The 14,680-nt window shown below is 49.5% G+C and overlaps 1 protein-coding gene across 1 annotated transcript in view; it reads left to right on the forward strand.

The window, feature by feature from the left end:
• The window catches only part of MDGA2 (MAM domain containing glycosylphosphatidylinositol anchor 2), a gene marked incomplete at its 5' end in the record, with an annotated part of 215,453 nt that overhangs the window by 92,734 nt on the left and 108,039 nt on the right, over nucleotides 1-14,680 (forward strand). The window contains 2 exons of the mRNA XM_030452508.1: nucleotides 3,623-3,952; nucleotides 12,678-12,971. Of these exons, the coding sequence (XP_030308368.1) occupies nucleotides 3,623-3,952; nucleotides 12,678-12,971 (624 nt within the window). The remainder of the gene's footprint in view (nucleotides 1-3,622; nucleotides 3,953-12,677; nucleotides 12,972-14,680) is intronic.

Raw genomic sequence — 14,680 nt, forward strand, 5'->3', positions numbered from 1 at the left:
TCTGACAGCCATTTGCATAATGCACTTGCTGGGTTTTGTCTCTCTTCATTGTTTGTTCTTCCATTTTCAAACAAAACCAAAGTTCAGCTCGGGTTTCCAAGTTCCTTGCTGTGGCAGTTCCCAGCTGTGTGGTTCCTCCTCCTGAATCTGAAAGGTGTTCATTCTGCTTCCCCATCAAACTGAGTGCATTTGGGTGCAAGTTTCATCTTAACAAAAGTTGTGAAACTTCCTGAAAGAAATGAAAGAATAATAAATTCTTATAAGCACATCAACTGCTTGGATTTGGAGGCTGGACAGGGACTTTTTATAAGAGTGTCCAGGGATAGGAGAAGGGGAAATGGATTGAAACCTTGCAGCCTGGGCCATGTGTGGTCCTTCTGGATTGTTCCTGTTGGGATGAGTCCAGAGGAGGCCACAAAACTGATCCAGGGGCTGGAGCAGCTCTGGCAGGAGGAGAGGCTGAGGAGCTGGGATTGTTCAGCCTGGAGAAGAGAAGACTCCAGGGGGACCTTAGAGCTGCCTTCCAGTACCTGAAGGGAACCTCCAGGAAGGCTGCAGAGGGACTTTTCCTCAGTGTCCAGGGAAAGGAGAAGGGGAAATGGATGGAAAGTGCAGGAGAAGAGGTTCAGGCTGAAGCTGAGGAAGAAGTTCTTCAGCAGGAGGGTGCTGAGACTCTGGAACAGATTGCCCAGAGAAGCTGTGGCTGCCCCCTCCCTGGAGGTGTTCAAGGCCAGGTTGGATGAGGCTTGGAGCAACCTGGGCTGGATGAGAGGTGTCCCTGGGCATGGCAGGGAGCTTGGAGGAGAGGAGCTCTCAGCTCCCCCCCAACATCACCCATTTGGTTGGGATTCCTGAGCAGAGTTGCCATTAAATAGGAGCAGACAAACAAAAACCTTTCATGCCATGCCTGACCAGCACAACAAATGTAACAGGTTTTTTCATTCTCTGATTAAAAATGCTTCCCCAGGGGAAGAAGTTTCTCACACTGTGTGTGAGGGGTTGTCCACAAGTAACCAGATTTTATGCTTTTTTTCCCACACTGAAAAAAAAACTTTCTCCCCAGCAGAGATGCTCAAGTCCCTTCAGCATCCTCAGAGCTCTCCCTTGGCCTCTCTCCAGCAGATCCCTGTCTCTCTGCAACTGGGGAGCCCCAAACTGGATCCAGTATTCCAGGGGTGGTCTCTGAGGGGGAGGAGAACCTCCTAAGCATGGGAATATCTGAGGGCAGACAGGAGAGTGCTGTAAATGGGTCCTTTACTCAAACCCTCCCCATGTGGGACTCAGTGTGAGGATGTGGGGGGGACAGAGGGAGTGAGAGCAGACCACAGGATGACTTGGAACGTTCTCTGGAAGTCAACAGCATGAGAAAAATGGATGGATTGAAATATTTGTCTTTCTGCTCCTGCATTCCACCTGGGTATTTACTTCTAAGGTTTCAAAGTGGTATTTTCATTGTGGGACTTTCCAGTTGGAGACAGCAGATATAAATGTGCAGATGTACTGGATGGAGAAATATCTGGGGGGAGAGGGGATCTTGGGACTGGCTAAGTAGCATTTTATATGCAGTGCATCAAAAGATATGTGTGTTTGAAAGACTTAATGGCTGCTTCTGAAGCACTCTTCCAAAAATGAGTATCGTACCAACAGTGCTTTAGAGCAATCACTTTATTGATGTAAATGATGATCGTTTCTGGATAGTTTTTATGCTCATTTAAAGAGTGACAAGAGAAAAAAAAATAAATCAGATAAGCCAGTTGCAGGATTAGTTTGCTCCTGTGCAGTGAGGGGATGGTACTGAAAGCTGCTGGGCTGGGCAGGAAGATGGTGAGGAGCACAGGGCACTCCTGAGGCTTGAGTTGGCCTCAAAAAATTTCTCTGCCTTTGGGTTTCCACCTGAAACAGCAAGACTTAACTTGTCTCTGCAGTGCTGTGGGCTTAGGGAATGAAATGGATTTGTGCTGCAGGCTTGAGTTGTCCTGGATGTGGACAGAGATCCTGGGGATGCACTGGGGCTCTCTCAGTTCTCTGGGCAAACTTCAGCCTCAGGTTGCTCCTGGGAGTATGGGGTTGGGTTTTTCCTCATCTGGGAAGATCCAGCCACGGAATGCCAGGTTGGAAAGGACCTGAAGGACCATCTGGTCCGACCTTTGTTGGCAAAAGCATGGTTTATATGAGGTGGCCCAGCACCCTGTCCAGCTGAGCCTTGGAAGTGTCCAATGTCCCCACTTCCCTGGGGAGATGATTCCAATGACTGATGGCTCTCACTGTGACAATTTTTTCTTCTTGTGTCCTATTAGAATCTCCCCAGGAGCAACGTCAGCCACCCTTTCAGTGCTGGGTGATGGAAAGGACATCTCCCCTTCATGCTGAACAAACCCACTCCTCTCAGCCTTTCCCCATGAGGTTTCCCAATCCTTTGATCACCTTTGTGGCCTTTCTCTGGACCCTCTCCAGCTTTTCCACATCTATTTGTGTAACAGGGACCAGCACTGCAGACCTTATTCCAGATGTCACCTGGCCAGCACTGGGTACAGTGGGATGAGGACTTCTTCACCTCTGCTGGTGATGCAGCCCAGCCCCATCTGGTCCTCCTGATGGGTTCTCCTACATGGTTGTACCTCAGAAATTCATCTTTTTCCTGTTGAGCTTTGCTACATCCTACAGATGGACTTGCAGCCCCTTTTCCTTTTAGAGGTGACAGCAGCTTCCCCACCAGAGCTGTCACTGCTCTGCTGGTTTTTGGGGTGAAGGCATCCATGGGGGGCACAGAGGGAACCTCTGAGGCTTGGGTTGAGGAGCAGGGATGGAAAGCAAGGCAGGCTGTGGCCTCAGGCATGTGCTTCCCTCTTCTCATTTCACCAGCTGGCACAAAGCTGTTGTGCTTGGTCGTGTTTGTTTCAGATAGATTGGAGATGACACTGCTGGTTGGGTTAGTTGATGCGAGGTTGAAATCTGTATTTTCTCTGAATCTACTCTGAAAGCAGGGGGGGGTGAGGAAGGGCTTGTAAATACCTCCAGAGACAGATGACAAACACTGAAGTTTCATGAATTATTTCGATTGCTCTGCAGTTGTTAGCAGCTCAGCCTCATTTTAAGTGCTGTGAAGTCCTATTTTTCATTTTGCAAGTGACAAGTACATTAGCCATGTGTACTCTGTGATGATACCTGATTAAGATTTGATCCTACAAAAGATTAACTGTGTGCATGGGAAGCTTCAGTGACTTCCTGAGCCTCCTAGGGCTACAGGCATCTGATTTGGGTTGGAAGGGACATTTCCAGGCCCTCCAGTCCAACCCCTGCAGTCAGCAGGGACATCTCCAACCAGATCAGGGTGCTCAGAGCCCCATCCATCCTGACCTGGGATGATTCCAAGGATGGGGCATCTCCCACCTCTCTGGGTCAGTGCCTCACCATCCTCAGGGTAATTAATGTCTTCCTGTTATGTAATCTCAATCTATTCTCTGTCAGTTTAAAGCCATCACCCCTGGTCCAATCTCTGCAGACTTTATTAAATCCCAGAGAGGCATAAAGGGAAGCAGGAGCATCCTAAGTCTTTGCAACACTCAAATGTGGGAAATTAGTATTTATTGTAATGATTTTTTTTTTTTTTTTCACATTTCAGCCTTAAAAAAAGGGCGGTTTTGGATCACTCCTGACCCCTACCACAAAGATGACAACATCCAGATTGGGAGAGAAGTGAAGATCTCCTGCCAGGTGGAAGCCATCCCCTCTGAGGAGCTGACATTCAGCTGGTTCAAGAACGGGCGCCCCTTGCGAAGCTCGGAGAGGATGGTGATCACCCAGACTGACCCTGACGTGTCCCCTGGCACCACAAACCTGGACATCATTGACTTGAAATTCACTGACTTTGGGACCTACACCTGCGTTGCATCCCTGAAGGGAGGTGGCATCTCAGATATCAGCATTGATGTCAACATCTCCAGCAGTACAGGTGAGGAGACTTTTATCCATGATCTTCAGGTTTTCCTTCCATGCAGCCCAACAATGGCTTGTCTTGGATCAAAGGGAAAACAGGGTGGATGTGCAGAGTGCTTCTCACCAAGCAGATCATAGGATCACAGAATGGTTTGGGCTTGCTCAGAATATCTGGAAGAGAGCTTCTGAGTAAGCCTGGGCAGCCTAGGTCAGGGCTTGCTGTCCCTCCTATTCTGTGGGGTTTGGTTGTGGTGCCTTCATTACCCTTTCCTCCTTCTCTTTTTCTCTCTCTTCTCTTTGCTGAGACAAGAGGGCAGAGCCATGAGGAGAAACCATGAGGCTCCAGCTTGTGTTTGGCCCATGAGTTGTTGACCACCACCTTTCCCCGTCCCCAGACAGAAGGAGCAGACATGGATGTTGATCCCCACCAGGCTAGAAGGGACCTCAAGGAGCATCATAGAATCCCAGACTGGTTTGGGTTGGAAGGGACCTTAAAGCTCCTCCTTTTCCACCCCCTGCCATGGTCAGGGACACCTCCCACCAGCCCAGGTTGCTCCAAGCCCCATCCAACCTGGGCTGAGACACTGCCAGGGATGGGGCAGCAGCAGCCTCTTCCAGTGTCTTACTGCCATCCCAGAGCAGGGGCTGAGCTGCTCTGTTGGAAGGACAGAAAGCTGAATAAGCAGCATCACAAATGTCTGAATTACCCAGGCATTTATTACAGGCTAGGGGCCAAGTTTGGCATGAGAGATGGCACTTGTGTGCAAACTTTGTCACCTGTTTGCCAGGGAGAAGTGGACAGGGATGTCTGGGCAGTCCTGTGGCAGACAGTGACTTCTGTATGTATTGAGAGGAGAAGGCTGAGGGGAGACTTTATCCTGATGTTCCAGAACTTCAAGGGGGGTCCAGAGCAGCTGGAGACTCCCTATGGACAAGGAGTCCCATGGACAAGACAAGGGGCAATGGGCACAAGTTGCTCCTGGGCAGATTCCCATTGGACACCAGAGGAAAATGTTTCCCCATGAGGACAGTCAGAGCTTGGAATGGTCTCCCAGGGGAAGGGGTGGATTCCCCCACTCTGGAAAGTTGGAAGTCTCAGCTCCAGGGGGTGCTGAGACATCTCAGAGAAACAAGAAGATGAGAAGGGTTGGAGCAGAGGGGCCTTGGGGGCCCTTCCCACCTGGCTCTCTGGGATTCCATATTATCTGTACTTGCTGGGGAATCATTTGGGAAATGGATGGGATTTATTGGAAGCCTCCACTTGCTGACCATACCTGTGAGCTGGTCACATTTTCTGCCAGCACTGATGAATTCTGTCAGCTCTGAAATTTACTGTCCTGTAACAGGCAAGGAAATCAGCAAGGGGGGGAGAAAAAGTAATGTTTGGCATCAGCCATATTTAGCATCTTAAAAAGAAATTTTGCTTATTTGTATGACTTCATCCTGATGAAGTGGAAGCTGAAATAGTTGCCGTGTGCTTTTTGAAGGTCACTACTGATTCACCAGGGGTGGTTACTGCTCTGCTGATGCTGAACATAAGGCCCAAGCACAAATGTGTTTTCCAAATGCCAGGACCTGCACAGATAGATTAATATCACCCTCTGGGGCTGTTTGCTGGCTTGGGACAGAATTTTCTCTTGCTGACATGCACGAGGTTCCTGGTGGAGTCACCAAGAGAGGCAAGGAGGGGCTATGTCACCTCCTGGGGAAGGATGGAGAGGGTCTGGTCCCCTCTGTCCCTCCAGCCGATGGGGCAAGGCCATGTGGCAGCTGAAGGGCTGTGCCAGCCTCTTGGCCTTGCACTTGTTTGGCAGGAATATTTTTTTTTTCCCTTGACATTTTGTACTTTGAGCAGGGAGAGCATATTTATGGCCTGAGTATCTTACATAAATGGACCTGAAGTAATCCCTTAGCAGCCCCTCCCATCCCCATCTCCACCAAGTAGGTCAGTGAAGAGTGGTGATGAAAACTTAAATGTTGAATATTCACCCTATAAAAGCCTTGTCAGCCATAAAACCAACCCTGGGCAAATGCTGCTGAAAGAGGTGATGGTTGTTTTGTGTGTGTGTGTGTGTGTGCAGATCAAGGGGGAACTGAAGGCAGGAGGTGGTAAAGCAGCAGCAACCCCTGCCAGGGAAATGGGCTGGTGCTGAGCAGGACAGGGATGTGGGTCAGGAGAGCATGGAGTCTTTGTGAGAGGTTTTTTCTCTGCCTTTAATATTGTATTCCAAATAGGGAGAAAAAGGCTGGAGGTGATGTATGGCCTCTGCCCAGCCTGCATCCTGATGCTATCTTTATCCCCCTAAAATCAAGATCAGGTCAGTCAGAGTTGTAACATCTGTCACTTCTGGCATCCTCTCTTTTCATCTTCCCGCTGGAGGCAGTGATGCGCACTGGAGTGAGTTGGGATTCCAGGGGCTGGGGTGTCTGCTCTTTCCCTTATTCTCTGGCTGTTCTGCTCTGAATTTCCACTGAAAGAGCTGGATCCAGGAGAAGGATGATGCTCTTGAGCTGCAGGTGGTGCTGACCCTTCTTTTCGTAAGAGAGCACAGTCAGATGTCATCAGAGAACCCCAGAATGGGTGAGGCTGGGAGGGAGCTGAGAGCTCCTCTCCTCCAAGCTCCCTGCCATGCCCAGGGACACCTCTCATCCAGCCCAGGTTGCTCCAAGCCTCATCCAACCTGGCCTTGAACACCTCCAGGGAGGGGGCAGCCACAGCTTCTCTGGGCAATCTGTTCCAGAGTCTCAGCACCCTCCTGCTGAAGAACTTCTTCCTCAGCTCCAGCCTGAACCTCTTCTCCTGCACTTTCCATCCCTTTCCCCTTCTCCTCTCCCTGGACACTGAGGAAAAGTCCCTCTGCAGCCTTCCTGGAGGTTCCCTTCAGGTACTGGAAGGCAGCTCTAAGGTCCTCCTGGAGTCTTCTCTTCTCCAGGCTGAACAATCCCAGCTCCTCAGCCTCTCCTCCTGCCAGAGCTGCTCCAGCCCCTGGATCAGCTTTGTGGCCTCCTCTGGACTCATCCCAACAGATCTGTGTCCTTCCTGTGCTGGGGACACCAGAACTGGGAGCAGGATTTGAGGTGGGGGCTCACAAGGGCAGAGCAGGGGGGGAGAACCATAAATGAGCTGATATCTGAAAAGACAGAGAGGAAATCTGAGAGCTGAGCACTCAAGGGTCAAGTGAGAACCAAACATCACCCATGTGCTTGCACATCAAATTCTCCATCTCTGGGTGAAGCTGGAGGTGTGCTGAGTGTGTGCCACCTGCTCCTGAGGACTTTGGGGGGGACATGAGCAGGAGGTGGGCTGGTGGCCTCCATCTGTCCTGTTCCACCTCTGAGGTTAGTCCTGGTGACAGACAGATTTGGTTTTAGATTTGATAGTCCTGGACAGATAGATTTGGTTTTACAGAAACACAGCCAGAGACTGGGAGAGAAATTGCTACAGTACAAGGAAATAGGAGGCTGTGGATCCTCCCTGCTGTATAAAAGGGCTTCCCTGTTCCGCTAATCAGCTAATTAGACATCCAGGCTGATGTATTAGGACACGGGGCCTTGATCTGTGTGTGATGTCCTCTGGCCATCTTGTTGCCCCTTTGATGCTGCATGAAAGAGACCTTCATTCTGGCAGTAAGTGTTCATGAAAAGCACAGAGCTGCCCCTCTGCAGGATGGAAAATGCTCTTTGTGAGCCCCTGAGTGCTCCAATTAAGATATTTGTAAACCTTAAGCACTGTCCAGAGTGATGATTCATGGACAGCCCTGAGAGACACCAGAGAGCAGACATTTCATTATTGCAGTAACCCAATTAATTTTTGTGAGCCCTTATCTTTGGAGTTTATCTGTGAAAGGAACTGGTGAACAGAAGGGTTAAAAAAAAAGAAGCATTTTTCTTTTATAGTTCTATCTTAGTCCTCTATGTGCAGAGGTTTTTCTTTTTTAATTCTGTCCATGGGACCTGTTGTCCCTTCCCATCCCCCAGCTTGGGGCATGGCTGGTCCAGCTTGGAGAAGGGATAAGGATGGGTGACGTCCTGCCCTGCAGCCCCTTCCCTCTCCAGCCCCTGGTTTTCTCCTGGAAATCAGGTTTCCCCAGGGTCTGGTCATCCATCACAGATTGCCTTTGGCTGGGTTTTGGGGAGCAGACCCCATCTTCAGCAGCCATGCATTGTGGAGTCTCTTTATTCTTCTCCAGAGGGCCGTGGGGTCAGCTCAGCATCTCGTGTGGGATGTGGCTCATGGAGCTGCTCAGCATCACCCCTGGGAGGTCACTGAAAAGCTCATTTGGCTGATTTGCTGCTGGATCTCTATGTTCTGGGTTTGAAATGTGCCTCTTCAGAATCTGGCTGCAGGGGAAGGTGGAGTTTTGAGGGACCACAACTATGTGGAGGCATCAGAATTGATACTGGGATTATTTGGTTATCTAAGCAGATCACTTACTGAAGACTCCACCATGAAATCTGTGCTTGATGTTCATCCAGGTCCAACTAGAAGTGGCTTGTGCCTTGGCAAACCTGGGCTATGGTGCTTTTTCTTTTTTGTTATGGGCAGGACAGCACAGAGGCCACCAGGGCAATGAAGGAACAGAAACCACTGTGAAATCAAGACATGATTTCCTTACAGCTTGCTCAATGCACCTTCCACAGGACTAACTAGATGGATCCTCCTCCATGGTGACGATGAAAAGCCACGGGAAGGTTAAAGCCAATTTCCTGATGCTTTTCCAATCATTTAACTGGATCAGCCCTTTGCCCCAGGGCTCTTTTCCCACCTCTGCAGACTCCTCCAGCACATGTTCCCTGGTATTCCCCAACACTTCTAAAAACAATCCCACACATTAAGGGTACACTGAGCAGTTTTGGTCTCCTTTACCAAACTGTCTGGAGAAGCTGTATAATTATACAAGTCCCCTTTGAAGGCTGAATGGTTTTCACAGAATCATAGAATGCTTTGGGTTAGAAGGGACCCAGGGCTCTCACTCTTTCTCCCCAGCAGAGATGCTCAGGTCCCTTCAGCATCCTCAGAGCTCTCCCTTGGCCTCTCTCCAGCAGATCCCTGTCTCTCTGCAACTGGGGAGCCCCAAACTGGATCCAGTATTCCAGGGGTGCTCTCACCAGTGCAGAGGTGATGGGGAAGAGAACCTCCCTGGATCTGCTGGACACACTTTTGGTCATGCTCCCCAGGATTTCATTGTCCCTTTTGGCCACCAGGACACATTGCTGACCCATGGAGAATTCCCTGTCCACCAGGACTCCAAGGGCTTTCACCCTGGAGCATCAGACAGGAGGCTCTGGGCTGGTTTCCTGTCTTTACAACAGAAATATCTGCCTGGGGAGCAATTGACTGCAAAGAAAGAGTAGCAGGGTATGGTGATACCTTCTGCCATCTGACCTTTTGGTGAGTCAGTGACTCTTGGAGGCAAAGGTTGTCTCAGAACATTTTATTTAAGAGCCAAGAGTGGACACACATCGAGGGTCAGCCCTCTCCTGCCTCTTTCAACAGATAATCCTGGGTGGTTTTGGCATCTGTGCTGCTTTAGTTTTCCCAGCACCTTTGGTTTTCAAGTGGTATTCCTTAGGGAAACAGAGTTACCAGCTGAGAGTATTAACTTATTTTTTAAGCTATTCACCACATGGATAAGTTAATGTTTGTTGTTTCAAACACTGGGTTTAGGTAACTTATTATTCTGCAGGAGCAGGAGCAAAATTGACCTTTATTTGCAGCAGGCTCTGAAAGCTGATGCTGCAGGAGATGTGCTGATGCCTCAGCCTGGCTGAGCCCCTCTGGGACACCTTGTGCCACAGCAGCACCTGCTGGGAGAGGGATGCTGGCACAGCTGGTGGCACCCTGGCACAGCTGGAAATCCCACAAGGCAGCTGCTGGCACCCTGGCATCATAGGATTGTAGAATAATTGGGGTTGTCAGGTCCCTCTGAAGGTCCCAACCCCCCTGCAGTATCAGGGACACCCTCACCTAGATCAGGTTGCTCAGAGCCTCCTCAAGCCTCACCTTGAATATCCCCAGGGATGAGACCTCAACCCCCTCCCTGGGCACCCTGTGCCATTGTGCCACTGCCCTCATGGGACACAACTTGTTCCTCACATCCAACCTAAAGCTGCTCTTCTCTAATTTAAACCCATTTTCCCTCATCCCATCCCTCCAGCCCCTTGCACACAGTCCCTCTCCTGCCTTCCTTTGGGCTGGCAGCTCCCTGCTCACCTCCTTGGCAAAGTCTTTGTCTTGTCTGACACCCCCCCCTGCTCACCCCACCAGCAGAACCTTTCCCTGCACACCTTGCTGGGTGCACGTTTGCTCCCTCACCCTTGCACCTCTGCACCCTTGTTCACCCATCTCTGCTCATTCCTGGGGTCTGCAGACATCCCTGGGCATCTTTGCCTCTAGGAACAAGTGAGAGAGGATGAGAGGAAACAGCCTCAAGTTGTCCCAGGGGAGCTTTGGGTTGAATTTGCTTCAGAATGCTGGAGCAGCTCTGGAGTCAGGGAGAGAGTTGGGGTGCTCAGGCTGGAGAAGAGAAGGCTGCAATGGGGAGACCTCAGAGCACCTTCCAGTGCCTGAAGGGGCTCCAGGAAAGCTGGGGAGGGACTGGGGACAAGGGCAGGGAGGGATGGGATGAGGGGAAGGTTTTCCATCTGCAAGAGGGGAGATTTAAGTTTGGCATTAGGAAGGAATAGTTTGGTGTGAGGGTGCTGAGCCCCTGTGCCAGGTTTCCCAGAGAAGCTGTGGCTGCCCCATCCCTGGCAGTGTCTCAGCCCAGGTTGGATGGGGCTTGGAGCAACCTGGGCTGGTGGGAGGTGTCCCTGACCATGGCAGGGGTGGGAAGGGATGAGCTTTAGGTTTCTTTCTCACCCAAACCATTCTCTGATGTTAGGAACAATTTCTCCCTGGCAAGGGTTGTCAGGGCCTGGCCCAGGCTGCCCAGGGCAGGGCTGGAGTCCCCATCATCCCTGGAGGGGTTTCAGAGCCCTGGGGATGTGGGGTTGAGGGACATGGGGCAGGGGTGGCTCTGGCAGTGGAGTTGTTGATCCAATCTTGAGAATTTTCCAACCAAATCTGATTCTGTGACTCCCAACCCTTGCTCACTCAGCCTTGCCTGGACACAACCAGTCCAACCAGTCTCGGTGCTCCTGGGGCTTCCCATCATCTTGGAGCACAATGGAAGGACAGACTGGAATGGTTCTTTTCTTCTCAGTTCTCTCTCTCTCCCACTTTCGATCTCCATGCCTCATCTTCCTGATTTCTCTGTGAGCATTGCTTTGAGTTGAGTTTCTTTTCTGGCTTTGAACATGATCAGGCTGCCAGTACCTGTTGGTTATTGAGTCACAGTCCCCCCAGCCCCTGATATTTTCTGACCCTGTAGCTAATTTAAGCCAAATTTGACAGCAGAATAGACATCTCAGAGATAATTAGGTGCCTGTAAAGTTGTGAAAATAAATAGTTGGGTATAAAAAGGGAAATGTTACCAAAACCCTCAGCAATTATTATTGTTACTTTTAATTCTTTTATACTTCAAAATTATTTTATATTTCAAATGATTTGAAATACAGGAATATATTATTTGAAATATACCAGCATACCACTTGCAAATAGATTATTGGCTAATAATTTTTACATACTAATAAATTATTTGAGAATTATATTAAATATTCTAAGTGATTTTATATTTCAGCCTCAGGGCTGTCCTTCTTCCTAATTAAACAGCAGAGAAGCAGCATCCAAGCTGAGGGACACCCACAGCCACCACCACTGTGGAGAGGGAGCAGAAAAATCCCCTTTGGGAAATCCCTGTCCTGGGCACTCTCAGTCCATGAAGGCTGCAGCCAGGATTCTTATCCATGGGCCTGCCCAGGAGCTGGTTTGTTGGAAGAGGTGTCTGTGTCCCTCCTCCCTCCTTCACTGCTTCCTGAAACAGAAATATTAATGAAGACAGGATGCCATAGTAATGGTATATATAGGATATAATGGAATTACAGTGGTGTCTTGGGGAACATCACCAAAAGTGTGTCCAGCAGACCCAGGGAAGTTCTGCTCCCTATCACCTCTGCACTGGTGAGACCACCCCTGGAATACTGGATCCAGTTTGGGGCTCCCCAGTTGCAGAGAGACAGGGATCTGCTGGAGAGAGGCCAAGGGAGAGCTCTGAGGATGCTGAAGGGACTTGAGCATCTCTGCTGGGCAGAAAGAGTGAGAGCCCTGGGGCTGTTCAGCCTGGAGAAGAGAAGGCTGAGAGGGGATCTCTGAATGTCCATCAAGAGCTGAGGGGTGGGGGACAAGAGGAAGGGGCCAATCTCTGTTCAGTGGTGCCCAGGAGTAGGACAAGGAATAATGGGGTGAAGGGAGAAGAGAGGAAGTTCCAGCTGAAGCTGAGGAGAAACTTCTCTGCTGGGAGGGTGAGGGAGCCCTGGCCCAGGCTGCCCAGAGAGGTTGTGGAGTCTCCTTCTCTGGAGCCTTTCCAACCCCCCCTGGATGTGTTCTGTGTGTCCTGCCCTGGGGGATCCTGCTGGGGCAGGGCTGGCACTGGAGCAGCTCCACAGCTCCCTCCCAAGCCCGGACATTCTGGGATTGTGTGTAGCCACTGTATATAAATTAATATTATATATTAATTGCTGTATATAAATTAATTCTTTATGTATAACTGTCACCATACAAGCAAAAAAATCACTTGGTGCTTCTGGAATGCTGATTGTTGAGCCACCTCTTTTTTTTTTTTTTCCTTTTTCTCCTCCAGTCCCACCCAATTTGACTGTTCCTCAAGAGAAGTCCCCCCTGGTCACTCGGGAAGGGGACACCATTGAGTTGCAGTGCCAGGTGACAGGGAAGCCCAAGCCCATCATCCTCTGGTCCCGAGCAGACAAGGAGGTGGCGATGCCGGACGGGGCGATGCAGACCGAGAGCTACGATGGGATCCTGAGGATTGTCAATGTCACCAGGGAGATGACAGGGACCTACAGGTGCCAGACCAGCCAGTACAATGGCTTTAATGTCAAGCCCAGAGAAGCTTTGGTGCAGCTCATCGTGCAGTGTGAGTAGAGACTTTTTTTGCCTTTTCTTTCCACGTGGCTGCGCCGAGAAAAAAAAACAAAGATGATTTATTTCTCCACTAAATACAGAGCAGCCAGGGTCTTGTGGTTGTTAGGGTCTGGGTGCTGTGCTGCTTGGCTCCGTAGTTCCCCTGAATCTGTAATTTTAATGTAAATACAGAAGTAAGAATGACCTAGGAGTGCCATTTATATTTAAAAAAAATAAAAGTAAGAAGTGTGAGGTGATCATTGTTTTCCCAGGGCCTTGCTTGAAATCTCCTGACACGGGAACAAGCACATGAGATAGCAGGACATATTTCTGCAAATGCAATCTGATACTGATCTCATTTGTTGATACTGTGTAAAACAAGGGGAAAATGAGAGCGAGAGCTGTTCCATCTGAGCTGCTCTGCATGCAGATCTGCACAGCCTGCTCTGACTCGATGCGAGGCATCAGCTGCAGAAATGGGAAGGGAAACATAAGGGGAAGGAAATTATTTTGGAAATGCTCAGCTTTTATTATTGGAAAATGAAAAGTCTGCTTTGGTAGGGTGTATGGGAAATAATGAGCTGTTTGTTGATGCTGTGTGTCTGATCAAGACATTCCCTAAATGACTTCCCTGCACCTCTTGTATTGCTGGGACTTATTTTCACTTCTTGTAGAAATTGATTTGTGCAGCCCTCATTTATTCCAGTTTCAGATGCCCAAATGCTTTTGCAGATTTGCTTTTTAGAGAGTGTTCTGTGCTCAGCACAGCTGACCTCCTTTGGAGCCCTCGGGGATGAGATGCTGCAGTGTACATGGTTATTACTAATAATCAACTGATTTGGGTTGGGTTTTGGTGTTGTTTTTTTTCCTTTTTTTCCCAAGGTCTGTTGTATAACAAATTATTTCTGCACTTGATTACATGTTGTGGTATCTGCAGTGCTTTCAGCAGAGCTATTCACTGGTGTGCAGGCAGAGCTTTTTATCAAAGCAGTCATGTGGATTAATGCTCCCAGGCAGGCTGAAACCTTCTTACTTGGACTTCTCCTAATTGTGGGTTCACCTGCATCAGGTCTGGCTTTATCCCACCTGCACTGATGTATCTGAACTGGGAGCAGAGGTGGTTTTGGTCTCCTCTTTAGACATTTCAGAAAATGGCATGGATCAGATCATCCCCTGGAGAAGTCTCCCTGATGTTCCTTCTGGAGCATAAAAAGGACCATGTCAGTAGAACCAGGATCATGGGTGATGGGGGCTTTGGTGGTTATTATCACTAGGACTGCTCCTGATGACTTGTGGTTTGTCTTTAGGTCCTCTTTAGGGTTCCTTCCAGCCCATGGAGGGGTCCTACAGGAAAGCTGGGGAGGGGATTTTCACCAGGGAGGGGAGTGACAGGACAAGGGGTGATGGATTCAAACTGAAAGGAGGAGGTTTAGGTTAGAGATTAGCAAAAAATTATTTGCCATGAGGGTAGTAAGACACTGGAATAGGTTTCCCAGGGAGGTTGTTGATCTTCCCCTATCCTTGGAAGTGCTTAAGGTCAGGTTGGATGGGGCTTGGAGCAACGTGGGCTGGTGGGAGGTGTCCCTGACCATGGCAGGGGGTGGCAATGGAGGAGCTTTAAGGTCCCTCCCAACCCAAACCAGTCTGGGATTCTGTGAAAAGCTGTCATCACCACAGGGGTTTAATTCTGGCCACAGAATGGTAAAGGGGGGATTTACAGAA

This window comes from Calypte anna, chromosome 5A, assembly GCF_003957555.1.
Source record: "Calypte anna isolate BGI_N300 chromosome 5A, bCalAnn1_v1.p, whole genome shotgun sequence".
NCBI lineage: Eukaryota > Metazoa > Chordata > Aves > Apodiformes > Trochilidae > Calypte > Calypte anna.